Source organism: Fusarium falciforme, chromosome 6 (genome assembly GCF_026873545.1).
Source record: "Fusarium falciforme chromosome 6, complete sequence".
NCBI lineage: Eukaryota > Fungi > Ascomycota > Sordariomycetes > Hypocreales > Nectriaceae > Fusarium > Fusarium falciforme.
This window is the reverse complement of record NC_070549.1, coordinates 1,688,541-1,713,671: the sequence shown is the minus strand read 5'-3', so window position 1 is coordinate 1,713,671 and position 25,131 is coordinate 1,688,541. Positions and strand designations below refer to the sequence as shown.

The 25,131-nt window shown below is 53.9% G+C and overlaps 9 protein-coding genes across 9 annotated transcripts; 3 read left to right on the top strand and 6 right to left on the bottom strand.

Moving 5' to 3' along the window:
* Positions 1–6: 6 nt before the first annotated feature.
* On the bottom strand, positions 7–870 carry NCS54_00808000 (DNA-directed RNA polymerase III subunit; the record flags this gene model as incomplete). Its single annotated transcript, XM_053153479.1, has 2 exons — positions 7–684; positions 751–870. 2 exons carry the CDS (start codon positions 868–870, stop codon positions 7–9), a joined length of 798 nt encoding a protein of 265 aa, XP_053009454.1.
* A 253-nt stretch (positions 871–1,123) lies between these two features.
* NCS54_00807900 (Hypothetical protein) lies at positions 1,124–2,360 on the top strand (the record flags this gene model as incomplete). Its single annotated transcript, XM_053153478.1, has 2 exons — positions 1,124–1,328; positions 1,408–2,360. Exons 1-2 carry the CDS (start codon positions 1,172–1,174, stop codon positions 2,358–2,360), a joined length of 1,110 nt encoding a protein of 369 aa, XP_053009453.1. The 5' UTR covers positions 1,124–1,171.
* A 283-nt stretch (positions 2,361–2,643) lies between these two features.
* Positions 2,644–8,290, bottom strand: NCS54_00807800 (Hypothetical protein; the record flags this gene model as incomplete). Its single annotated transcript, XM_053153477.1, has 2 exons — positions 6,959–8,290; positions 2,644–6,903 (listed from the first exon to the last, which is right to left on the bottom strand). Exons 1-2 carry the CDS (start codon positions 8,219–8,221, stop codon positions 2,644–2,646), a joined length of 5,523 nt encoding a protein of 1,840 aa, XP_053009452.1. The 5' UTR covers positions 8,222–8,290.
* Positions 8,291–8,964: 674 nt separating this feature from the next.
* On the top strand, positions 8,965–10,602 carry NCS54_00807700 (Hypothetical protein; the record flags this gene model as incomplete). Its single annotated transcript, XM_053153476.1, has 1 exon — positions 8,965–10,602. One exon carries the CDS (start codon positions 8,965–8,967, stop codon positions 10,600–10,602), a length of 1,638 nt encoding a protein of 545 aa, XP_053009451.1.
* Positions 10,603–11,015: 413 nt separating this feature from the next.
* Positions 11,016–13,553, bottom strand: NCS54_00807600 (Zn(2)-C6 fungal-type domain-containing protein; the record flags this gene model as incomplete). Its single annotated transcript, XM_053153475.1, has 2 exons — positions 12,831–13,553; positions 11,016–12,782 (listed from the first exon to the last, which is right to left on the bottom strand). The coding sequence occupies exons 1-2, from the start codon at positions 13,527–13,529 to the stop codon at positions 11,016–11,018; spliced, it is 2,466 nt and encodes an 821-aa protein (XP_053009450.1). The 5' UTR covers positions 13,530–13,553.
* A 565-nt stretch (positions 13,554–14,118) lies between these two features.
* Positions 14,119–15,485, top strand: NCS54_00807500 (MFS domain-containing protein; the record flags this gene model as incomplete). Its single annotated transcript, XM_053153474.1, has 2 exons — positions 14,119–14,478; positions 14,526–15,485. The coding sequence occupies 2 exons, from the start codon at positions 14,119–14,121 to the stop codon at positions 15,483–15,485; spliced, it is 1,320 nt and encodes a 439-aa protein (XP_053009449.1).
* A 326-nt stretch (positions 15,486–15,811) lies between these two features.
* Positions 15,812–16,231, bottom strand: NCS54_00807400 (Hypothetical protein; the record flags this gene model as incomplete). The annotated part of the gene is made up of 1 exon (XM_053153473.1): positions 15,812–16,231. Exon 1 carries the CDS (start codon positions 16,157–16,159, stop codon positions 15,812–15,814), a length of 348 nt encoding a protein of 115 aa, XP_053009448.1. The 5' UTR covers positions 16,160–16,231.
* A 748-nt stretch (positions 16,232–16,979) lies between these two features.
* On the bottom strand, positions 16,980–18,770 carry NCS54_00807300 (Acetyltransferase component of pyruvate dehydrogenase complex; the record flags this gene model as incomplete). The annotated part of the gene is made up of 2 exons (XM_053153472.1): positions 18,166–18,770; positions 16,980–18,038 (listed from the first exon to the last, which is right to left on the bottom strand). The coding sequence occupies exons 1-2, from the start codon at positions 18,481–18,483 to the stop codon at positions 16,980–16,982; spliced, it is 1,377 nt and encodes a 458-aa protein (XP_053009447.1). The 5' UTR covers positions 18,484–18,770.
* A 965-nt stretch (positions 18,771–19,735) lies between these two features.
* Positions 19,736–23,989, bottom strand: NCS54_00807200 (Hypothetical protein; the record flags this gene model as incomplete). The annotated part of the gene is made up of 1 exon (XM_053153471.1): positions 19,736–23,989. The coding sequence occupies one exon, from the start codon at positions 23,987–23,989 to the stop codon at positions 19,736–19,738; it is 4,254 nt and encodes a 1,417-aa protein (XP_053009446.1).
* Between the last annotated feature and the right edge of the window lie 1,142 nt (positions 23,990–25,131).

The window sequence follows — 25,131 nt, the reverse complement described above, 5'->3', positions numbered from 1 at the left end:
GCCTCTTTAAAACGTCCCTTCTCCATCGCCGTCATCTCCGTAGTCGTCTCCAAACTCGTCGCCGTTATCAAAGTAGTTTTCTGCATCGTAGTCGCCCGCGTCTTCATCGTCGTACACCTCATCTTGATCATCCTCATCCGCGGCCTCTTCGTCGTCTAAATCGGCAATCTCGTCGCCTTCCTCCTCCTTAAGAGCCTGTAGACGCTCTAACAAGTTCTTGCCCTGCATCTCATCTTCACCGTCACCAGCCAGACCAAACGCCTCTTCTGCGCTGGGCAGCGCGCTGATGCTGCTGAGCTCAAGCTTCCGGCGCTTGAAGCCCTTGACGCCCAATCCTCCCGTGGTCGCAGCCGCGTCGATGGTGTCGTACAGCTCGCTGGGGAAGAGCTCGCGGCAGACGGGGCGGTTGGACCAGTCTGGCAGAGCGCGCTCCTCGCGGACAAACTTGTGCGAGTAGGTGGGGACCGCGGTGAAGGGGTCGAGCGAGGCCTTGCTCTTGACGCCGAAGCGGGCATTGGCCTGGGCTTGTCCGTAGTGTTTTCTTGGAGCTGTCGGGTCGTTGAGAGCTGTGCGCTTTGAGGTGTATAGAGGAGAGCCGTGGATCTGTCGCCGGAGGAGGAGTAGGTGTTGTACGGCGGCTTTTTCGGTTGTCGCGAGTTGTCTAGCGGTCGGAACGACATATGGCTATTACATGTCAGCAAAGTGCGTTCCTTCTATCATTTAGCAAGGAGATATTGGGGATATACGCACAGGAAATAGCTCTGAAGGTCGCGCATCCGGTTCTTCACCCGTATCCCAAGGCACATTAGGTCGTCCACCTCGCCCACCACCTCTTCCACCACGGCCACCTCCTCGACCGCCTCGAGACATTGATGAGATCGCGCAAGCTTGTACAGAACTGGAGAGTTGAAGCAAAAAAAAAAGTCGAGCGTAAAATGGTTATAAGCTGTTGTTGCGAAGATGAGTATGTCCGCGTTTGAAGGTTTGACGCAGAATGGATTTTTTGCGGGGGCCGCCCAAGGAACCTGAAGGGAGCGGAATTTCCTCCGCCATGACGAATGCCCCGCAGTGTGCCTGTCAACTTGCAGCTTACATAGCTCCCCTGCCTAGAACAACACCAGAGAATACATCACGACTTTTGACAAATACAACATCGAAAGAGAGTTTTATCATGACGGAGAGACTCGTGCCTGAGTACAACATGCAGGATGGAACCTTGCCCGTCACGGGCCTTTCCGAGTTGCAGGCGCATCTTGAGGAGCTGGTGAATGATCCAGCGACGCCGTTCAACGCCAAGCTGTTTGACGACGTTGAGCTTCAGCTAAATGGTGTGTCTCTTCTATCCTATACTCTCCCCATGATCGACAAGTACCTTTATCTATCGTTCAAATTGCTAACCCATGCTAGAATCCAACATTCCTCCCCTCTTAACAACTCTACTCCCTCCTCTCACAACAATCCTGAAGCAGACAACCCAGGATCCAACCCCCCTCCTCTCACTCGCCATCAAACTCCTCTCTCCCCTAAACTTTTCCCGCTGTCTCACCATCGCGGACCCTCCATCTCTTCTTGCCGCTTTGCGCTCTCCCCTTCCTGGCGCAAACCTCCTCGCTCTGGCCATCATCCACAAAGCAGCTCGTACTCCCGGTGATGCCGCCATCTTGAGTACCATTCCTGATGTTGTTGAAGAGGTTGTGCGGAGATGGCTCGACAGCCCAGATGTCGGGGTCGGTGAACGTGCCGCAAGAGTTTTGGGCGATGTACTAGAGACAGATTGCGATGTCATCGTTGAAGGTGAGGGCGTGAACGGCGTATCAGCTGCGACCAACGGCATCTTGGGCAACGAACTCGTCAAGCGCCGTGTACCTGGTCACGCACGTCTTTGGCGCCTCCTCTTCCTCGACCGTCAGTTCATCACTCTTATCACCACTCTCTGTCGACCCGAAACAATCGACCGCCAGGCAACCCTCGCCCAAGGCCGGCTCCTACGCATCCTCCCACGTCTAGCAGCTCTCAACCCCCGCGCCGTATCCACGACGCCTTTCCCAGACATTCTCGCTTTGCCTGATGCAACTGCTGAACCGGCTGGTCACGGGCTGCTGCAGTGGGCTGCGTTGACCATGGTTGACACCACGGACATGCTCATGCACCTGAGTCTCATCGACTTTTACGAGACGTTTGTGAGCATCATGCGGGTCGCGGGCAACTCGGCGGACAAGGACAAGGTTGTGCGCGATCTAGTCAAGACGGCTGCTGATCGCGATGATCAGCTCAAGGCCTCCCTGAGAGGACTTCCTGATCGGACAGTTGAGGAGGAAGCGGTGCCCTTGGCTAGGTACATCAGCCAGATACTTGACTAAAGACTAGAGAGAACCAATTTGTATGATACCCAAGAAAATGGCATGAAGTTAGACACGGAACGGAAAAGATACAGGTATTCATCTTAAAAACTCGACCACATAAAACATGCATATATTGTCACATCCGGTATAAGTCATACTACAAAACCCCCCAGGCTGGCCTACCGCCGTCTTGGACAACCTGGGGTTATCTAGATAAATGCCATCAAAAACCAACATTCTCTATTATTCCATCCAACGCCCCGCGCCCCTTCACAGTCAGCAGCCGCCGAGGGACTCGCTCCTACAGCATCCTCCTTGCGTCCGCCTCATGATCCGCAATTGTGCCTTCCGTAGTCCGGCTCACAACGCTGTCCCGTCGATCGTCACCAGGTCGGGACATACCCTCGATTCCAAGGCCAACCTCTCCGACTCGTCGCAGCACTACCAAGAGCGCCGCTCGCAAATCAGGAGTGAGGTCCTTGATGAGCAGGTTGATCGCCAAGGGGTAAAAGTCAGGGATGTGTGTCTTGAAGGCGTCCTCGGGGAACGTCGCGAAACCCTCCAAAACATCAACCACAACCGGCCGCCATGCAATGATGTTGCGATGCTGGCTCTCATCCTCCAGAGTAGAGTAGCTGTGAACAATGTCCTTGCACAGAGGTACCAGAGCAGCCTCAACGTCAGGCCGGCTCTCCAGTCGCCCCGGTGCGTTATCCGCAAACATGCGGAAGAGGATCGAGATGTATGTGGCAGCAGACCCGCTCTCCTGCTTCAGGAGGTTGGGGGGCTGCTTCATAAAGCCCTCTCGCCACAGCCTCATTCGGAGCTCCTTATCTTCGTTGAAGCGGCGAGCGAACTGGAAGGATCGTTTGAGCAGTGCCATCAGTCGCAGGAGCTCAGTCGATGGGATATGTGTGTAGACCGTGTCGTTGCTAAACAGCTCATTGACTGTCTCGATCATGAGGAGCTGAAGAACGCAGCGGGAGATGATTCGGTTGAAGAATCGTCGCCGAGCTGCTGTCACAACAATCGGCTGCTGCTGAAGGTTCGATGATGGCTTGAACTCTTCCAATGGTGCTTGGGGGCTCTCTGCGGTCGGTGTGCGCAAGTCCTCCTCGGCCTGTCGGGGAGACAATGGAGGCGCGATCGAGTCATCGTCGGCCTCCTCGCTGCCGTTAATCTTGAGCGACTTTTCGTCCACTGGAACATCGGTTTGCGGAGTGCTGGAGAAATCGAGTCCGTTGGGTGGAGGCTCTATCGACGCCGTTGAGTTGATTGCTGTGGCGGTGAACAGCTGATACGCCGTAGTTCGCTCAAACAGCTCGCAGAAAGCACCGACAAGTTTATTCCAGTGCTGAGGCTTGAACTTGGTGACATTCTTCAAGATCAGCTGCTGCAGGCAGTTGCTTCCAATCCGAGAGATGGTGTCGTTCTCTTGGCAGATGCAGAGCGCGAGGAGCTCCAAGAACCTGTCCAGCATGTACTCCAGGGCATCGAAGTAATGCGTGAACAAGGTAATCATATTTCGAAGTGCTTGGATCATAGTGGTCGACAACCAAACTGAGAGCTCCTCATGGTTGAGAACGTTGGTCATTTCTGGTCGAGACCTCAACACCATGAAGATGGGGTAGAGCTGCTGTCGCCACAGAATATCCCAGAATTCGGATGGGAAGTCACCACCATACCTGAGCAAGGTTTCAAAGAAGTATTCGAGAGCATTTGAACGCACCTCCAGGTCCTCGCCTGTCATCAGGACGTCGTGGAAGGCGAAAAGTACAGGGAACCAGTAGCCCTCCTCGACCGATGTATTTGATCGAGATCGCTTGATCTCGGGTGACTTGGGAGCTCCCTCTGGGGCGGCCGTCTTGTTGTACTTTTGCGACAACGGGCACTCGGGTGTCTTGAGCATGGCAGGAATCAGAGACTTTAGCAGCTCGAGGGCTGCCAGACTCTTCTTCTGGAACTTGAGGTTCTTGGAGAACTCGGTCAAGCACACAATGAGGTCGGTAAACGCGCCTTGAGAAATGACAACACCAAACTTGGTCTTGTACACTTGGTTGACATTCTCGTAAGCCAGGTTGACGATGCTCTCGTATGGCTCACGGGCCGCCACCGTGAAGACGCCAAACATGGTCCTCCAGCCTGAGCGGATGTTATCTCCCTTGGCCTGGATCATCTGGATCAGGCATCGCAGAACCATGTCCTTGACCGTGACGTTGTGTGAGTTAGCAAGCACATGCTCAAAGGGCTTCAAAAAGTCCTTCTGGAACTTGAAACCCGCCAGCTCCTCAATCTCCATGAAGCGCATCGACAGCTGACGCAGCGAGTCGAGAGCAAAGAAGACAATGTTCATGTTGTTATGGCATCCCACTCGGTTGAAGTGCTCGCCAAAAACATCCCAGATATTGCTCCATTCGAACCTCACACGATCCATGTTGTAGTAGCTGATCTCGACAATCTTCTGCAAGCTGTACGTTCGAGGCGAGTCGTTGGACCCTGACACCTTGATCTCATCCCAGCTGACCTCAGTCAAAGCCTTGGCGAAGTGAACCATGGCCTCACCGGTGAGGTTTGCCGTGTTGGTGAAGATGCGATCGACGCTGCGAATCACTTCGTCTGAGCGACTCTCAAGCGCAATCTCGGTTGAGAAGCCCTTGGATCCGGCGGTGCCTGACCTTTGCCGAGGCCTCTTGGACTGGGTCGAAGACCGCGAGTCTGAAGTTTCTGTCCTTTGCGGAGGCAGGAAACGGGCCTTGGAAACGTCGGGAATGGCACTCTCGTCCACGCCGCCTGAAATAAGCTGCAGTCGGTCCAACTGGCTAATACACATCAAGATGTCCTTCCAAGAATCTCGAAGAACGTTGCCCTCAGTCTGTCCCAGCTCAAGGATAACCTTGAGGGCCTCAATGTTCTTGGCCAGGATTTCCTGCGGGTTGTTCAAGTTGGTGGCATTCTTCAAGGCTGACATGAACGCCTCCCTGGGGGTGGAAAGGTCAAAGAGGCAGGCAATCTTGGTAGCCAGCTTCATTCCCTCCAGGCACAGCTTGTTGACCTCAAGATTATGAGACTTTTGAATCTGGCTTGAGAGGGTCCAGAAGATGGACATCCAAGTCACGTCGAACATGGGTCCAACATGTTTGAATGAGGTTGCCTCGATGTACTTGGGGCCACTCTTGGTGGCGTTCCGGCGCTGGCTCTTGAACAAGTTCTTGAACAGTTGCTCGGAGCGCAAGGCAATCTCTTCCGACTGCTGCACATATGCTTCTCTTTGCAGATCTCGGCCAACGTTGGACAGAGCCTGACCAAGACCCGCAGCAATGCCAACAGATGGAGCTGGGGCGTTGCCAGCCGCCGCCGCTGCATCGCGCTCACTCTTGAGCACGATCTCGTTGGCTGCAATCTCATCGTAGATGCCTAGGAGATAGTCATCAGGCAAATCGGCGTTGTCGTTAATACCGCGATTGTTCTTGATAAACTCCTCCTTGCTCATGCGCTTCGCAACCTTGACACTGTGAAGATCGGTGTTCAGGAGAATGACCGAATAGGCGAGGACATAGGCAGTATCGGCGTTGGCAAACGCGTTGGGGTTGCCCAGGACATAGCGCTCAGCAAACTTGAGCATGAAGCGATCAATCTTCTGAGCTTCACCTGGCAGACGGAAGGACTGGAGGAACTGGCGCAGAGCATCGACAAAGCGCCGCTTAGCAAACTCCATTGTGTCGACAAAGGCATGCATGGTGTCAATGTTGAACTGGTCACCCTCACCCAGGTACTCGCCAATCTGTGCCTTGTCGAGCTTGTCTTCCTTCAACAAGAACTCGGCAATGTCCTTGGGGCTTTCACTTGCGATGAAACCATCACGGAGCAACAGCTTGATTCCCTTCTTCGGCTTGAAGTTGAACTGCCTGATGGCGTTTGTCAAGGCCGTCTTCCTCGCCTTCTCCTTCTCCAGCTGATCGGGGTCATCCTCGAGTATGGGAGTAGATGGTGGAAGAGGCGTCTCAATACGGGAGGAGCTATCGTTGATACTAGGATCGATAGACGGTCTGATGTAATCCAACGACGCCTTGTTGTCAGTGTTTTCGTTCCGCGCGGGCTCGGCATCGCCCCGTATCGGGGCCGACCAGTTCACCAAGGACCGAAGAGTCTCAACCAATGCCTCAATTGATAGTCGCTTAATGGCGTATTCCTTGGGGTAGTCGGGCTCAGGCTCCTGGTGAGGGGCGATGTGGGCAACAGTCAAAGGGGGTGGCAAGGTCGCTTTGAGCTGCCATTCACTTGCTGGGTTCGTCTTTGCCCGCATCTCTTCATACACTTGCTCGTGGATAGTGGTGATCGTGATAGGGGTGGTGGAGAACTTGGACAAATCCTCAATGATGGTCTGATAAATGTTGTCGACGGTCTGATCGCAGTCGTAGTTAAGGTAGATTTCGACCAAGGCCTTGGGGTCGGCGCAGAGTCGGTTAAGCACAGTGACGAACTGAAGCTTTTGAGATAGGGGCGCCGTCTTCCGGGCCAGGAGGGCGAGGTAGATCTCGTTGAGGAAAACCTCAATTTCTTTCTGTAATCTGTGTAAGCTACTTGCGAGTTGTGCGCCTGATCCGACAAAAACTTACCTTGAAATCGGCTCGCATATACTTGAGCATCAACCAAAAGATCTCGCAGCTGACATTAAATATCCTGTCGACCGAGCTCGCGCCATTGCGAGTGATGCTGAGGCAGAGGTAGAACTTGATAGCTTGAAGGAAACTCGTAGGTTCGTTGCTTTTAGAATGCTTAATCGTGCACAAGGGCGAAGTGAAAACGGCAATGTTGTTGTTGAGGAGGGTGTGGATGAGGTGGAGGGAGATGAGCTTGGAGCGCATCGGCTGGCCGCGGACATCGTAGAGCTGATCGGGCGGCAGAACCTTGGTGGACAGGTTGCAGAAGGATCGGAAGACGAGGTAGGCATCGCGGATGTAGACCTCATCTTCGGCGTCCAGCACCTCGCTATCTTCTGCTGACCCAGAATCGTGTCCCGTGTGGTCAGAGACTGAAGCATCTGTCTCCTTATGATGCTTGAGCTGGGTGACCATGGTAGGTCCATCTCCAAGATTCGAGTCGTCGAAGCTCTTGCGATGTTCGAGATCCTTCAGGGTGAGCTTAACAGCGCTCTCTGAGGGCTCTTCAGAGGCGGAAGTATTCTCCGGTGTAGCGGGCGAGTCGTCGCGGTCATGGCCATCATGGGCGCCGTTGGTCGAGTCGGCCTGGTCAAAGGTGACATTGCTAGAGCCATGCTTTAGGTTCTCGAGGTTCAGACGGGCCTCCTTCATGTGCAATCTCGTCTTGACACGCTCAAAGACAGTACCGACCATCTGCGTCAAGGTACCCTGTGCGACCTGCTGGTTGGCGGTGCTCCGCGACAGCAGGAAGACATTGTAGACTTGGCGCACGGCCTTGAGGAGGCCAGCGCCATGGACGACAATCTTGTCATTGAGGACAGCGGCAAGCAGGGACTTGACAATCTGTAGCTGGATCTCGACAGCGGTCGTCTCGCCCTGGAAGCAGTTGCAGATGGTATCGATGGCTCGCTCGATCAGGGGGGGAGCAGGTTCGGCGCCCTCTTCGGTTCCCTCGGGAGGGCTGCCCGGGACGGAGAAGTATGAGTAAGAAATAAGCTTTCCGATGCAGTCGAGGGCAGTCGTGGTAAGCTGGACATTGGTAGATCGCGAGGCCAGCTGCAGAGGAGCGAAGACTATCTCGGGGTCGGGGAGCTGGTCCTGCTCTTTGATGGCATCGAGGGCCTTTGTGGTGGACTCGGCCAGCTGCTTGTTGCGCTGGGCATCCTTGGACGAGGCAATGGCCTCGAGCGAGGACACGACGAATTTGAGGGAGCTCATGAGGGAGCGCAGCGAGGACCAGCGGCCATTCGGCAAGGGAATACGGACGAGGTCGAGATGGTCGAGTCGGGTCGAGGGGGAGGAGGAGGATGTTGCAAGGTTGACGTCGCTCTCACGGGGCAATTAAAGAAAGGAGACGGCGGCGGCGCGGGAGAGGCGAGCTAGAGCTCACGAACCTCTGTCTGTTTGAAACGGAATATTGCGTATGCACACAACGAGGTTAAAAAGAATGACCTGCAGAATAGTAAAATTTGCCTCTTCTCTTCAAGTCGAGATGATTATAAACAAAATAAACAAACGAGGCCAGGAAATGTTGGTGCCTTGAATCTTCCTCTTGGCCTTCTCGACGCTGGCTCTCAGAGCTAGGGATGGTACTTTACGAAGTGGACAGCGTTTCCAGTGGAGGCTCCGCCAAAAATGAGCTCCCCCCGGCCCCGAAAAGATCCCCCAATAGCCCTGCCAGCTGACCAATCACAGGCCAGGCGCACGCGTGTCTTTAACTGTAATCCAGGGACTGCCAATTCCCGATTTTCCGTTAGCCTCAAGCCACACGAGGCTGAGCAGCCAACCAACTGGACCCCTGCGTTCTCCATAGATGGATGGAAGATTCATACAGACATCGGTGGAATCTCGCATGGAAGCCTAGGATTCTATTCTCGAATAGAGTTGCCTGTTGCTCCAAATTAATTTGGCGAAATTACCTTCATGTCCAACTCACAGAAATCTAGCATCTGGTACGCGTCATGCTAGATGTCCAAAACTATCAATCCTCAGCGGCTGTTCAACAAAATGTCGACCCAGAAACCGTCCTGCGTCAATCTCAGATGCTCGAGTCTGCAAGGAGCCACTCCCGTCTCCTTGTTACCAGCATCAACGAGATTGAGCTTCTCGTAAAGAGACTGGAAGCAAAGTCTAGACCCGTCGCATCATCTGGGCTACCGACTTTCATTCGAACCCTACAGCGCGAAAATGAGACTCTCAACGGTCTTGTGAATGAGCTGTCAAGTACAAGTCTTGACGCTCAAAAACTCACCCTTCAAGATCGGAAACTCGACGCTAGTGTCAACGTGGTCAACCGCAGCGTTGCACAATGGGATCGGCTTAAGCGATGTGGTGGTTTCGTCGCTGTCAACCAGGCCTTCCAGGGCTCATCCAAGGACGGACGAAAACGCGAAGTTGCAAAGCTTGACATTGCAGGTCAAGAAAAGCAAAAGATGCATCGTCTCTTGAAAGAGCAAGGTCGTGTTGAGGTGGACGTTGTCGAAGGCGGACGTGAGTGGCTCGCTGTCAAGGCTATCTCCCCTGACCGTCTTGCCCGGCAGATGACTGACTGCGGCTGGGGATGGGGCGACCACGAACTCGGTGACAAGGTCGACAACGATGAGTGGGAGGATACCCCTCTTGCAAAATTTGTGCGGCGGTTAGTTGCAGCTGCAAGGATGAACCGCCACGAATATCAGTTTCCCCGGATACGACTGGTTCTCTCCAACCTAAGTCGTGGGGAGGAAGAATTAGACATCTTCCTCTATCAACTGGAACACATGGATCCCTTAGTTGAGGTTATCATCGAGGATCAGGACAGTACCTTCATTACAGCTCCTCCTCCTCCCTTGGATGAAGCTCTGGAGAAGCTGGTGGGCGATGAATTAGCGTCTATAACGTCGACGGTAAACCTTGATCACACCATCTTGATTGACCTCATCTCGGACTTAACACATACGGACCTTCAGCCTCAGCCATGGCAGTCACGGACAACGCGGGCACAAATTGAAGAGGAAAATAGCCACGAGGGTGGACTGATGGCTCGCACACTGTATCCAGTGCTAGCAGGGCGCAAGCTCGTCTGCACTTGGGAGGCTGCGGTTCACTTCCATGAAGTGTTGGAGACTGTCGGGACCAAGACTGAGCGGGAGCGTGGGAGGTTACTAGTCCCATGGGACGATGAGATACGAAACATGTCTTCAGACATGATTCGCCAGCGCTTCCAGCAGCTCTCCATCCATACCTTGCCTGCCGACGTGCAGGTCCCCGTCACTATCTTGCAAGAGTCCTGGGAAATGGATGCAGTCACAGATGCCGTCTCCAAAGGAACTCTGCCCCGCGTCGCTCAGGATGTAGCACGCAGCAGTGGTTTTAAGAGCTCCAAGCTGTCCATATTTATGTACGGGTGGGCAGCAGGCCTGACTACCATCACTAGCAACAAGGAAGTACGGGGCCAGATCCGGACATGGGTAGAGACGCATCGCACGGATGATGAGGAGATTGGGCCTCAGATTTGGAGGGTAGATGTTACACGGAATCTCTTGGCAAAGGCTGCGAAGCCGAGAGAGGGGTGGCAAGAGAAGGATGGAGCTGAGGTTGATGAAAGGGATGATGAATGATGATTTAGATTATATCTTGTATACTTGAAAGTATAAACCTTTGTGAAATATTCTTTATTTCGTAGATGGTTGGACATTAACCATAGGAGGTTCTGTGGAGATACCCTATAACTAGACTTGGACAATCGAATTTTCAGATTTCAACACTTTACATGACTGAAATGATATAACTAGAAAATCTTCTGTGTATATGTATTTGAGATTTATATGTCTGGGTATTGATTGTTTACTGAGCAGTGATTGGTCTTGTATCCTCTATCATCATATGCCGGACGCCAGGACGCCATTACCAGTCTTTCCACTCCATCTTGCCCACCCCCAAGTTCAAAACCAAATGCAACCTACATAACCATGGCCAGTCTAGTATTAATATGGTTATAAACTCCAATAAGCCAGTGCTTCAAGTACTTAGCCTAGAACTGCGAGACAACAGATGGATCGACCGAGTCCATCTGTTGCGGCATACCCACAGCGCCCTTTGACCAAGGGAACCCACCCATGGCGTCCCATTCCAAGTCTCCCATCCAGTCAAACGGCATGTCCATTATGCCCTCCATGCTTTCGACCGTCGATGCCTCAGTAGGCACCATCCCCTCTTCGTTATCGTCCAGGGGCACGCCTTCACGCTCCGCAACCTCCTTGAGCAGCTCATAGCTTCTCATGCTGGCCTTGGCGCCCGCGTCGATGACGACCCGATCAATCTCCTCCTGCGACATGCCCACTTCTATGGCCTCGGCCAGGGCTATGCCCGCCGTCATGAAGCAGTACCCCTTGATGTTGGTTTCAGTTGAGCGCAGACGCCGCTGCGACCATTCCTGAGCAGCAGTGAGAACGGTTCGAAGCTCGCTGCAGCCCATGGGAGGCATCCCACCCAGACTCTCACGTTGCTCCTCCTTCTTCTTGATGAATTCGAGGGCAATGGAGAAGAGTGTCTGCACGGGGACAATACGAAAGACCCCTGAACCGTTGGTGATGAGCCTGTCGAAGCACGTCGTCGGGTCGAGCGCACCAGGGGGTGCAGCAGGGTACCGAGGTGTCGCCAAACCACAGATCTGGGCGAGCTTGAGAGATGAGTCGAGCGAAACTTTGCGCGAGTAGTAATATGTCGGATCCTCAGCGGAGCGGGCGAGCATGGGCTGGTGAAGGGATAGGAAGCAGCGGTAGGTAAACATCTGGATGAGGGCGCTGTGGAACTGGTTGAATATGGCCCTCGAGCTGCGCCTCTGCGCTTGCGAAAGAGCGGCGAGAGTCTCTGTCAGGGTGCGGCAGGCCTTTGTCAGCTCAGAATTGAGACGCAGGGTTTCTGGGTACGACTCCTTGGACCGGAACTCGTTGACGTGCTTGATGATGGCGAGGCGGAGGGGCTGAGACTTGATCAGTGCCAGCTGGACCGACATGTCGGTTAGCTCCTCCGGGTTGCTGGTAGGCTGTCTGCTGCTGTCTGGCTCATCGCTGAGTTGGTCGTCGTTGAGGTTAGCAGGGAGTTTCGTATCGTAATGCTTCGAGGAGAGAAGTGGCGGCCCCCCAGCATCGTAGGAGGATTGCAGATTGAGCTCGAGAATAGTTGCCCACAGGCGACGGCGCATCTCGGAGCGATAAACAGACATATTGCCAAGGTGCTTCGGGTCCCTGTGAAGACCCATGTACATGGCCTGCCTGATCAAGCCTCCCGTTGACACCCATGTGAGGTCCTGTCCAACTGCACAGCACGCTTTGGCGATGACCAGCATGCACATGATCTGGATTCCGGCGATGGTCATCCTGCTCTTCTCGGGAGGAAGCATGAGCCAGATCTGAACCTCATGCACCCACTGCATGGCGGCAGAGTGGAGGCTAAAGATGTCGTCGTAAACGGTTGCCCCGATGGCCATGCAAAGCTGGAGCTGCATGACAAACACTTCGCTGGCAGCATCGGGATTCTGCCAGTACCGTTCATACTCGGCTCTAAATGTAGGCCCATGGAGAATACGGACGACACCCTCAAAGGTGCGGAAGTAGGCGTCGACAAGCTGGTCGGCGAGTTGACGCTCAGGGATCGTCTTGCCCAGGTTGTTTGATGAGATGGGCTTGAGCCGGTGCGCCTTGATGGCGCGAGCAAGGGTCTTGCATTTAAGAAAGATGGCGTGAGGCTCTACCTTTCGAACTTCTGCATTGCGAAGAACATTGAGGATATTGGGGAACTATGAGATATTAGTGAGGCTCATGAAGGTAGAGTGAGCTTAACTTACCATGTCTGCACCGTTCATCCAATGGCTCTGGCCAAAGAACCTCGTTTTGGATACAGTTCCCTTCATCGGTGCCGGTTCCTCCTCTTCTCTCTGCTCACACTCAACCAATTTGTCTTCAGCAGGGTGTGTGATGTGACAAGTCTCTGCGAGTTTCTGCTCAAGCTCTCGTACCCTCGCAGCTAGGGCATCTACCGTCGATGCCCCTGAGGCAGATCCCATTGTTGAACTCTGAACACTAGAAGGGGATCTCCCCGGTCGAGCATTGGTCGTAGGGGAGTGCCCTTGAGTGCTGGTGACGGGGGCCGACCTCGCCGGGACGTCTCCGCCCCCGGCTTGGCCCGCAGTGGTCCTCCTTGCCCGTGAAGCCGGGATGTGAGTCGGAGCGTACGTGCACGGTGAGATCTTTGCCTTGATACAGTTGACACACGGAAGGCTCCGGTCACACCGGATCTTCCTCCGGCGACACTGCTCACACGAGAGTGCCGGCCGCCGCCGCTTCTTCTCGGGCTTGGCGGCGGGCGGCGGCGGCGGAGGCACGGCGGTCCCACCAGAGGCATCCCCGGAGGCGAAGGCCTCCCCCACGGGAAACGCAAAGACCTCCTGCTGCTGAGAAGAAGCAGATCCTCCATCGTCTTCTCGTAACGATTCGCTGAAAAAGATGCCGTGAGGGGCAAGCGACAGAGAGTCGGAGGGCGCCATATCTCTCTCGGCCGTTAAAATCAGCGAGAAAAAGAACGGTGAATTCACAAAGAGGCCAGGAGAATCAGCCGAGAGATGGGGAAGCCAGGGTGTATGTATGCAAAATGCCGTGCCATGGGGGGTGGCGAGGAAGAACTCGCAAGCATCCTCGAGATGACGAGGATGGAGGACGCATTCATCGATGTTCGGCTTTTTCAATTCACCGCGCTATGCCGAGCCGATGTGATTGGCCAGATGACAATTCACCGAGGAGCAGGATATAAATCGCCTGCTCTGGACGTGACTCTTTGGAAAAATCGAATCCTTGCCGAAATCCGCCGTTTGCTAATGCTGTCGTGATTAGTTTCTGATGAGGCGGTTTCAGTGGCTGCAGTGTGAGTGCAGCTGAGAAATTCATGTCGGTTTATTCTTGTGGCGGGTGAATACACCGGACAGTGAGAATAGCGACATGAAAAGACCATTGTGAAAATGCCACGATATAAGGAGCTGGAATCATGGCGATGAGGATGAGATTCTATCGCAGAGATCACGATGGTTATTAATCAAGCTTATTAAGACACAGTTTTTTAATATCTTTGACGTCTTCAACATGTCCGCCCCTGACAACTCCAAGCCCCTCTCAGGAGCAACAACACCAGAACACGATGCGTCAGACACACTAAACGATACCCGTCCAGGATCTGAAGACCAGAAACTCAAAAAAACAGAGGAAAATGACTTTCCTGACGGTGGACTTCGAGCATGGCTTGTTGCAATCGGCGCAGCAGGAGCTTTCTTCTGCACACTTGGATACACCAACGTCTTTGGCATTTTTCAGGCCTACTACATGTTCAACCAGATGCCCGAAAGGAGCGCCGACGACATTGCCTGGATTGGGTCTATTCAAGGCTTTCTCATCTTTGCCACCGGTGCTGTAGGAGGACCGTTATTTGACCGCTTTGGCGCATGGGTGTGTAATTCTCCCCTGAATCCGACGATGTCTGCTAACACTTGTAGCTCATCCGCCCTGCCGCGGTATTGTACATCTTTGCAATCATGATGACCAGCATCTGCAAAGAATACTGGCAGTTCATGCTCGCCCAAGGCGTTCTAACGGGTCTCGCCAACGGACTCCTCATGTTCCCAGCCCTCGCCGCCGTGCCGCAGTGGTTCAACGCCAATCGCGGCGCCGCCATGGGCCTCTCCATCGCCGGATCCTCGCTCGGAGCTGTCGTCTTCCCTATCGTGCTATCCAAGCTACTCACAAAGACGGACCTGGGTTTCGGCTGGTCGGTCCGCATCACGGCCTTTGTCATGCTGCCCATCCTGGCCTTTTCTGCCGTCTGTATTCGTGCGAGGCTTCCCCCAAGACGCACCCGGTTCTTTCTCTGGAGCTCGTTCAGGCAGCCTATGTATGTGCTCCTCATCATCTCGCTCTTCTTTGGTATGGTTGGCATGTATGTGCCGCTGTTCCTGCTGCCAACTTATGCCATCACCAAGGGCATGAGCGAAAGCTTGGCGAGTTACATGGTGGCTATCATCAATGGGGCGTCCATCTTTGGACGAGTAATTCCTGGTATTCTCGGCGACAAGTTTGGACGCATCAACACCCTCATCGCAGCTACCGCGGCCACGAGCATCATCGTCTTTTGCTGGCCCGAGGCAGAGACCAACGCCTCCATCATCGTCCTCGCGGCTTTTTTCGGCTTCTGTTCAGGCGCTATCATCTCAGGCGGTTCCGTGGCCGTCACTCTCTGTACAGATGATCCCAAAAACATTGGCACGTACATGGGCGTGGGCATGGCACTGGCCTCGTTCTCAGCTCTGATCGGTCCCCCCGTCAGCGGTGCCATGGTTGACAAGTATGATAGATTTGAGGAGGTGTCTTACTTTGCTGGTGCCATGACCATGTTTGGAGCTTTGGTTGCTGTCGCCGCCAAGTGGGCATCACCAAAGGGGCTCCTCGGAAGGACTTAGATATGCATGGGAGGATTAAAATAGACGTCAAAAGAAGGCTTTAGGTATATGAATTGGTAAGTTTTAACAGGGTAAATGCGGATCAGCAAGTCTAGACTGTAAGTGAGGGTGGGTGTGGTGTATGTAGATCTTGATCTCCTATTCATATCATATAAGTAGGTAGAATGAAAAGACAATGTTTAATCGACCTTATTGATCAGCTATTCCAAATCTTCAATCATCGGTGTATGATGGGTATATGGTCATTTCCTACCTTCATGTTAGTCAGTAAAATCAACTTAAGGCAACTTGGCTGATAGAAACTCACCTCCTTGCACTGCCTTCTATTACTCCCTAACCTCCTCAATCACAGACTCGCCCTCAGACCTATCCCCACTCGTCCACTTCCACTTCTCATGCATCCTCAACCGTCCATCAGCCAGAACCTCAGGCGTCGACTTGCACTGTCCCGTCATGAGCTCTCCCTCCTTGTTGACGTGCTGATATCTCATATCCAAGCTGTTATCCTCGTCCTTGACAGTCGCGATCAATGTACCCCGGACGATAGAGCCGCCCGAATATTCTGCCCACACAATCTTGCCGTCTTGGTGATAATGGAAGCGTGTCTCGGCGCCGACCTCGCCGTTGGACGTGTTGGAGGCGGAGCCAAAGACTTTGCCGTCGTAGAGGCTCATTTTGAGGGATGCTGCGCTTGTCGAGAAGAACAGCTGTCGGTGATTGTTAAACTGACGGGAAGCTCTGGCAACACGGCAAAAGAGCATGATGAAAAGAGGAATATTAAGAACCTGGCCTTATTATATATTCACCTCTGCCTACCTACCTAGTTAAGTAGCCCTGTCCATATCGCGCGGAGACTGCCGATTGCGGGGTTGAATCTACCATCGTGACGGTTTGAGACGGTTCGGGACGGTGTTTTGCTCACCGAGACGCCCGATATACGGAGCACGCCAAGATCGACAGCAATCCAGGGACACGAGGTTTTGTGACTCAGATTGTCTGCCCGTTGTCTCAATGTGGAACAAAACTGTTAGCCTTAATAACCAGCATCTATAGTCTTGTCATCTTCACAAGATAGTTAAGGCGAATGTTGAACAGGAAACCTGAGGAATGAGGGCATATGCAATAGATTCTTTGTCCAAAACACCCCCCCGAAGGTAAAAAGATATAGCATTAAGTAGTCAAGGGTCATTGTACACGGGCTTTTCCGGCCTCGTAAAATCCTCCACAAGCGCTGCGGCGTGGGAAGAACGACGAATCTCCATGGGTTTCCCTCATAGACTCTCCCCATCGTTTTGTCTCACCGGCCTCCACCGTGAACCTCTCTCGAGGATTTCCCCCGAGGTGTCCCGGGTGAACTCCTTACCGCCCCTCTGCCCGTCCAGCCAGAGATCGATCCTCCTCCTATTCTATAAAAAAGACATGTCCTCGCTTCCCATTGGGCCATCATCCTTCCCCGTTGCTAAGCATTTAGAGGTCTGTTGTACTGCCTTGACCTTACAGAAGCAGCTCAAGGGGGTTCTCGAGGACCTTCTTGAGCTCGCGGAGCCACTCAGCGCCGACAGCACCGTCAACGACCTTGTGGTCGAAGCTGGCAGTGAGGCTGATCTGGTCGTCAAACTCGACACCGGCGCTGCCGTCCTCGTTCTGGGCGGGGACAGCAACCTTGCGGGTGGTGCCAACGGCGAGGATGGCAGCCTGGGGAGGGTTGATGACGGCGGTGAAGTGGTCAACGGCGGGGTTCATGCCCATGTTGGAGATGGAGATGGTACCACCCTGGTACTCCTCGGGCTTGAGCTTGCCGTCGCGGGCCTTCTTGGCGAGTTCCTTGACCTTGGAGGAGATGGCCTCGAGGCCACGGCCCTCAACACCGGTGACGATGGGGGTGATGAGACCAGTGGGAGTGGAGACGGCGACCGAGACGTCGACGGTGCTGAACTGGCGGATGTTGCCCTCGCGCCAGCTGGAGTTGACCTGGGGAACCTTGCGGCTGGCAACGGCCATGGCCTTGATCAGGAAGTCGTTGACAGACAGCTTGTACTTGCCATCGGCAGAGCTGTTGAGAGCCTGGCGGAGCTTGAGCAGCTTGCTGACCGAGACGGAGCTGGTGACGTAGAAGTGAGGGTTGGTCTGGGTGGACTCGACCAGGCGGTTGGCAATGGTCTTGCGCATGCCGCTGATGGGGATGTCCTCAAAGGTGGCACCGGGAGCAGCGACAACAGGGCTGCTGAGAGCCTTCTTGACATCCTCCTCGGTGATCTTGCCACCCTGACCGGTGCCCTTCAGGCCATCGATGCTGATGCCTTTCTCGCGGGCGAGTCGCTTGCCGGCGGCGGTGATGTTGGGCTCACGGTCGAGAGCAGTCTGGAGTCGGCCCTCGGAAGAGGTGTACTGCTCGGGTTCAGGAGTAGACGCGGGAGTGGACGAGGGCTCGGACTTGGACTCGGTCTTCTCCTGCTTGGGGGCAGCGGGGGCGGCGGCACCACCAGCATCCTCAATGGAGAACTTCTCAAAGGCGGAGATATCGGTACCCTCCTCGACGAGGACGGCAATGGGCTATAGAGAAGAAAGAGGACAAGTTAGTGTCATGATGCAACAAATTGGTGGATGCTCGGGGCCAGGAGCAAGATACCCCGAGACCCGAAAAGTGGCCCGAGGGGGAACAGAAAAATGGACGACTTACGCTGCCAACAGGAACATCCTTCTCGCCAGACTCCTTGAGGATCTTGGCAATAACACCCTCCTCCTGGAACTCAAAGTCCATCTGGGCCTTGTCGGTCTCGATCTCTACCAGGACGTCGCCGGGGGCGATGGAGTCACCGGGCTTCTTCTGCCAGGATCCGATGTTGCCATGCTGCATGGTGGGCGACAGAGCGGGCATCTTGACGACCTGGTGCTCAGGGAACGAGGCATAGTGTCGCACAACATGCGCGGCGAAGCCGGTTCGCAGGGCATTGTGGGTAGGGGCGAGGAGTCGCCTCCGGAGAGCGACGCTGAGCATTGTCGGGAGGGAATTAATGTCTCTCTAGATGGCGGAGAAGGGAGGTTAGCGAGCGACATACGAGCGCGAATATGGGCTGACGCAGGCGAGAGCGGCGCGGGGGAAAAAGCACTCACCAGCCAAGATGGGCAATTGAGGGGAATTGAGGTTCGTGACGGACGGCCACGGACGAGGCGAGAGGAGTGGGATATCGGGGGCGGAGAGAGATGAAGCTCTTGCGTGAGAGGGAGAGGGAGAGAGGATGGGATGGGATGGGAAATTCTTGGGGTTGGTTCGACGTGGAGTTTTTTGCGTCCCGTCCAGTCCCAGTTGCGTTGAGCTCCGACGACTGAGGTACTTTGAAGCTTTGGGGACGTGCTAAACCCGTTTGGGTCCTAGCGCGGGAGCGCCGTGGCCTCTGCAAGGCCCCTGCAGCCACCGCGAGACCCAGATCCCACCGTTGAGAGGGCAGCGACACAGGCGAGCTCAGGAAGTTTTAGGGCATCGCCAGCGCCGTTTTACGAGGCATTTAGGGGAGGGGCCACTGTAAGCCCACGGGAGTTGGATTCCTGCCCCGCCAGAGTGAAAGCTTCCTTGCGAAAATGGGACTTCCCATCATGTTACCTCTTGAGCGCCTCGGGGCATCATTGCGCGACATCAGCGAAGTCCGGGGGATTGAGAGCATCCAAGCAAGCTTGACAGTGTCATGAGTTCTGATGAACTGCATTGTCTATACAATTATGACATTAAATCATCCATCAACCAAATTCTTCCAGCCCCGATGCCTAGGGCTCCAAGTCCATATCAGCAAGAAAAGACAAAGACTTCCTGAGGTTTTGTTGTTGAGACAATTTACCACAGGTACCTCAATCCGTCCCGTCTTCGCCCTGAATCGGTCGGTCAATCCAATTTTTTTTCTTGCCTGCAACGTCTTTTTCCTAGCTTCGGGCTTTTGATCGGCCCGAAGTGACCCGACGGTTGAGGATTATGTAATGCACGTTGAACCGCCATCCCATGCCAACGGTTGGTGCCAAGACCAGGGCTGAATAGCTTCATCCATATTGTCTTTTTGCCAGATGGCTGGCCGTGAACTTGAAAATCATTGAACTTTACTGAATGTGAATGCGCAGATCAGATGCCTTGAAACTATCTATAGTAGAAAAAAAAGTATATACTAGCAAGATTCATACCTCATATTACGACTCTATTACAAATAGATGCCTCTATATACTTTTCCGTTTCCCTTCATTGTCATCCCAAAAAATGAGCACCTTCATTGTGCAGAAGCCCACCACACCTTGACCATCTCCTTGGGTCCGCTCCACGCCGTGAGCGACCTCTTCTTCCTGGGCTGCGCACCGTTACTATCCTTGGAGCCCGAGGTGGGCGGGCTCTCCTTTCCGACCAGGACCGACTTCCTCTGGGTGCTGTCTGCCCCAAGCTCCGCCGTCCCCCTGCTGACGGTTCCGACCCTGTCCATTGGTCTGAGCCTGTCGGGTCTTGGTGGTATAGGCCTTAGTTCTAGCTCTTCTGGTATGTGATCTTCCGTCACGGTGGCTCGGATGCCAAAGAAGCCTTCTTCTTTTCTCTTGCGTCTGTCTCGTCTCGGTCTGCTTCGTCCGCCGTCCCAACCTAGCTCAAACTGCGCCTCGTCGCCGAATGCATTTTCAAGTTCATTCATGGGCTGCCACTGTGCGCCTCGAGGTAGTAGCTTCAACATGTTACCATCGACGACCAGCGCGGCAGTAGATGCGATTGTGGTCGGCGGCCGAGGAAGCCGAAGTCTTCTGGTCAAGATCCAGGACATGATGTGCAGTAGAAGCAACGCACCTACAAGACCCTGTAGAATACGCGTGGCAATCGGATCCTGGCGAAGCCTAACCTTTTCCGAGAGTTTCGAGCCGCTAATGATGGGAACAGCCTGCGAAACAGGTGCATCGGGGTCGACACCGCTGATGATGTTCTGTCCGTCTGCCGAAGGAAATGTGCCCCTTCGAGAGAGACGACGGCGACTCTTCAGGTTGAGAGACTGAGCCCTTATGATGCCGTGTTGGAGGAGGATGGCAGATTGAACCTGTCTTGCGTCGTTGGCAGATGAGCCGCCGAGAACGCTCTCCGGAACGGCGAGCCAGGAGGCGTTCAAAGTGGCAAAGAATGAGTCAAACAGGGCGTTGGACGAGACGTTGACCAGAGACGAATAGTCCAGTCTCGGGATAGCAACGGTCGTGTTTATGGCTGTCCTCTCGACAAGGGCTGGAGGGGTGTCCGGGTATAGGTGCAGCTCAGGCCCATGAAGAACAGCATCGGCATCAAGTGCCTGAATGGTTTCATTACAGGCAAGAGCGCCGATGCTGCTAACAGACATGCCGTCGGTGTTCATGTCAACCAACCGTCCCCAGATATACAACCAGTCCGAACATTGTGGTGTCGAGTTCGTCTTCCCCTGCCCAACTCCGAATAAGGTGGAATCCTCGTTGATCTCCTGAACTGGTGACGACAGTGCAGTTCTGGCGGTTCCAAGAATGGCGTTGCTGCTGTCTCGCTCGCTGTCTCCGCGGCATGTTTCGCCCTTTAGGTCGATTCGGAGAGGGTTGACGATCTTATCATCCAGCTTGTACTCGAGCGTAAGGTTGGTGGATATCTCATCTGATAGGTAAAGTCGACAAGTCATATTTGGACGGATTGCCGTTAGTCGGACACTGATTCTCAGATCATCACTGCTGTTCTCCTCTTCACCGAGAGATACGCTGGGAAAGTTGAGGTCGGCATAAGTAAAAGGCGGATACGGTGCCCTGCCTGCGAGTATTAGTGACGCAGTTGTGGTATCGTTTGTGCAATCGGTGCAGATAGGATCATCTGGAGACGATGCCAGGCTGTTGGCAAAGTAGTCCTCGGTGCGAAGGGCAAGGCTTGTGTCGAGTTCAAGACGCATAGGCTCAAATAGGGGAGCAGATGCAACAACCACGAGAAGGGCGATGAAACCACCAGATATGGCTGTCACGGCGCCAAAGTCGCCGATCTTCCATGCCCTCCTGAACGCAACATGTCTCAACGCATCAGCAAGATTCAGTCCAACTGTCTCACCAAAGTCTCCCTTTCGTGCCAGGTGGGAAAACGGAGCGAGTAGTCTTGTCCACCACTCCAGAGTAATCATGTACATGGCCACAACGAGAAGCACTAGAGCCGGTACAACCGTCCATGCCAGATACGCAGCGTCATTGTCCATGGTCCTAAGTCCATCATATCGCTGTGACGCTCGCAACGACACCTCGAAACCAATTATGATGCTCGCAAGAATGACAATGTACAGCAGTCGAATAAGCCCATGTATCGTTACGGGTTGTCGCCACGTTGAAGAATCGAAACGTCGTAGGGCAGTACCCCGAGGTGGCGCCTTGCCGCCAAAAATATGATAAAACCCCTGATTAGGGTCTTCCAGCTTCTCATGACCTTCAGCTCCGCTGGAGTAGGATGACCCTGCAAGTCTCGCTTTGATCGCCGCTTTGTTCGCAGCTCCCATGCCCCGAAGACACTCAACGAATGGATGACTGTGTGCAACCACCGAGGCCAAGCCAACAATGGTGTTGGGGTCTCGGGGAAGAAAACCAGTCTTTGGTGCCAGATACATAGTTGCCAGGGTCAAGAGCAGGCAAACTGCTAGAAAGCCCGTCATCAGGTACGCAGGAACTGCTCGCACGATAAGACGCCGCTCAACGTAGCTGGCAACTGCTGTTGTAGAACTGGACGTCGGCTCCATCATAGCATATCGAGACACCAGAGCAGAGTACTGCGTATAAAAGTCCTCAGCAAGTTGTCTCAACGTATCACCATCCGTAAGTGATTCAAGCTTAGGAAAAGCCCCTTCCTCCTTTGCCCTCATCGCAAGTGCCGCAGACATGGCCTCATCGGCAACCAACACGGCTTCGTTATCGTAGGATTGGCTGGAAGCTGCAAAAAGGCGCGCCGCGGTAGCTCTATCGGTTTGGAATGTCTGAAAGAGACCTTGCGCGACAGCCCACGGATGTACTTTATCGAGTGTCGTGTTCGTTGCTCCTTGGACAGGTGTAGTCGCGAGAACCTCCTCGGGGGATTTTGAAACTCGAAGCTGAGTGATGGAGTAGTTTGGCTTGCAGGAAAAGGCAACCGAAGTCGAAATCTTGCCCTCTACTCGGCCATTCGACGACTTGGACTGTTTCTTGAGCTTGTCCATATCAAGGTCGAGAACGCCTGCTAGGACGACTATTCGTTGTTGATCGTCTTCTGTAGACCTGCCACAGCTGCCAGCCTGAAAAGCCAGAAATGTCCTCGGGAGGTCTTCGTTGTCTGTGCTCGCGAATCGTGCACTCGTGAGGGTTTGGTTCAAGGAGCAGTCGTTTTCGGATACTGTCATGTTGAGCTGAACAGAGGTTCCCCCCGAAAATCGCATCGAGTCCAAAGTTAGTTCGGCCTGGCTGCATTCAAGGCCTCCGATGAAGCCATCCACAACTGCTCTGATTTCAACAAATTCGGTCCTGTTGCTAACAAATGGGGTGTAAGCTGCCCGAGGCGACACTCCGTTGGGGTAAGTTGCATTGTCTGTCTGTAGAGATGCCATGACGAAGTATGGCAACGATGATACATCTTGAAGCCCGTCAAGACTATCGGAAAAGGCGGCTTGCACAGTTATTGATGATTCGTGGCTAGCAACGGTGACGACTCTGGGCGTGATAAAGGCCGTAGAGAATATCACGACAACTTTGAAGAGCAATCCGACGAGAACAGGGCTAGCGACTAGCCAGTCCTTGTTGCGCACAGCCTTGACAATGGCCATGGGTTCAAACAGGGAGACGTAATCCAGCATCAGAGACTTGTCGACTTCGACTTGGTTATTCAACAGGCTGATCCACGGCATGGCAGCAGAGGCCTGATACTCGACCCTGGTCCAGAAAGCAGCAACCAGGATGAATACCAGAGTTGTACCATACTGCCACAAGTACCTCGACACGTCGTCGACCTCCCGGAGGCCATCGTTTCGTTCCGAAAGCTGAAGTGAAGCTTGTATTCCTGCGATGAGGGCGACAAAGACAATTGCGAAAAGGAGAAGAACCCGCCGATAAAGAAAAAAGGGACGCCAGGGAAGTTGTATCTCGACGGGTCCAGTTGGCGACTCGGCCTGCGGCGAAGAGGGAAAGGATCGACTCGCCCGCGATCTAATACTCCCAAGAAACGGCCATCGTACCGTCCTGCTCCCTGTCGGCGACGCATCGCTGCCTCTGTTGTATTGCGCCGAGGAGCTAGCCAGGCGCTCCGAGTCGAAGAAGGATGCGACGTTTCCGTTTCCAAACTGGGAGTCGGCGCCGGAATCTGGGCGCGAGGCAATGAAGCGGCGCGAGTCGGACCTGGACCTGCCGGGGAGACTAGACGGGCCCGGATCCGGCAGGCCGCCTTCGACGCCGTGGGTCTCGCGGATGAGTCGGTGGTAGGAGTCGACGGGCTGTCGGATCATGGGAGGGGGGATGTGAGCATTCTTTCTCGATTCTGGATCCATGGCTGCGGCGCAGCCTCTCGGAGATGTTTAGTAGGTGGTATTGTTCGTCCCCGGTTCGTCGGCCAAGTTGGCGACGAGACCATGATGAGAGTCGAGGCTACCGTGGAATATGTCCACGGCGCTAAGTCGCCATGTCAAGCAGGATCGTAGTAGTAAGAGATGATCGAAGAGAAGAGGAGGGGAACAAGTTGGAGATCAATCAGGCTCCAGCCTGATCTGCACAAAGAGGCACCTGTAGTCGAAGAGGAGGAGGGCGACGGCAAAAGAATGGACTCAGCCAGTGCCAGGGCTGGGAAACCGTGGGGAGGGGAAAGAACAGGAAAGAAAGAAAACGAGAGACGACGTCAGCAAAGAAGCAAAAAGGAAGGGATCGCGATGGACAACGCAGAGAGAGTGTGAGAGAACAGAGGGCATTCATTATCAAGGACTTCCTTGTTCGCATAACGCGCACACGCACAACCCAATCCACCAACCATTCATGGGCTTTCTTTCCCCTCCCCATCCCATCCTCCCGAGAACGGCCGGAGCAAATCATGACTTGACAAGCACTTGATGTTTTGTCAGTGTCGTGTTCCTTGCTCCCAGGGGAGGGGGGGGTTGCACCTAGGGGAGCCTCAAAGGAGACCGGGACCCTGTTAACCCCAAGACGGACAAACTCCATCTGCTTGAAACGTGCCAGCAGGGGTTCCCGAAGCCATGGCAGCACGGCAGAACGGCCCCTTCCAGCTATCGTCTGGGATATCGATAGCATTGCAACCTTGTGATTTTATTCTTGTTTTTTCTTGGTTTCGTCCGCGGGTGGGAGAGCAAGCGAGCCGACGCGTCCACGCCATGATATAGCATGGATGACGAATATTGCAGGGGAGGAGAGAGGAAACTATTGATGCCGGTTGCTTCAACATTTATTGGTCGACTATGAGTCTTTTTTTCTCCTTCAAAATTAATTTTCCCTCTTTTCTTTTCCCCAGATTAAATATTAGATGCTCTGCATGCAGCGAGCAACAATCCCTGCCTGCACCATACGCAGGAATTATTATGGGCACAAAATGGACCCCATTCGGAGATTTGCACAACCTGGACAAGACATGCATTGGCTCGCTAAAAATAGGGTCGCAAGGGGTTCACAAGGAGGATAGGACGTT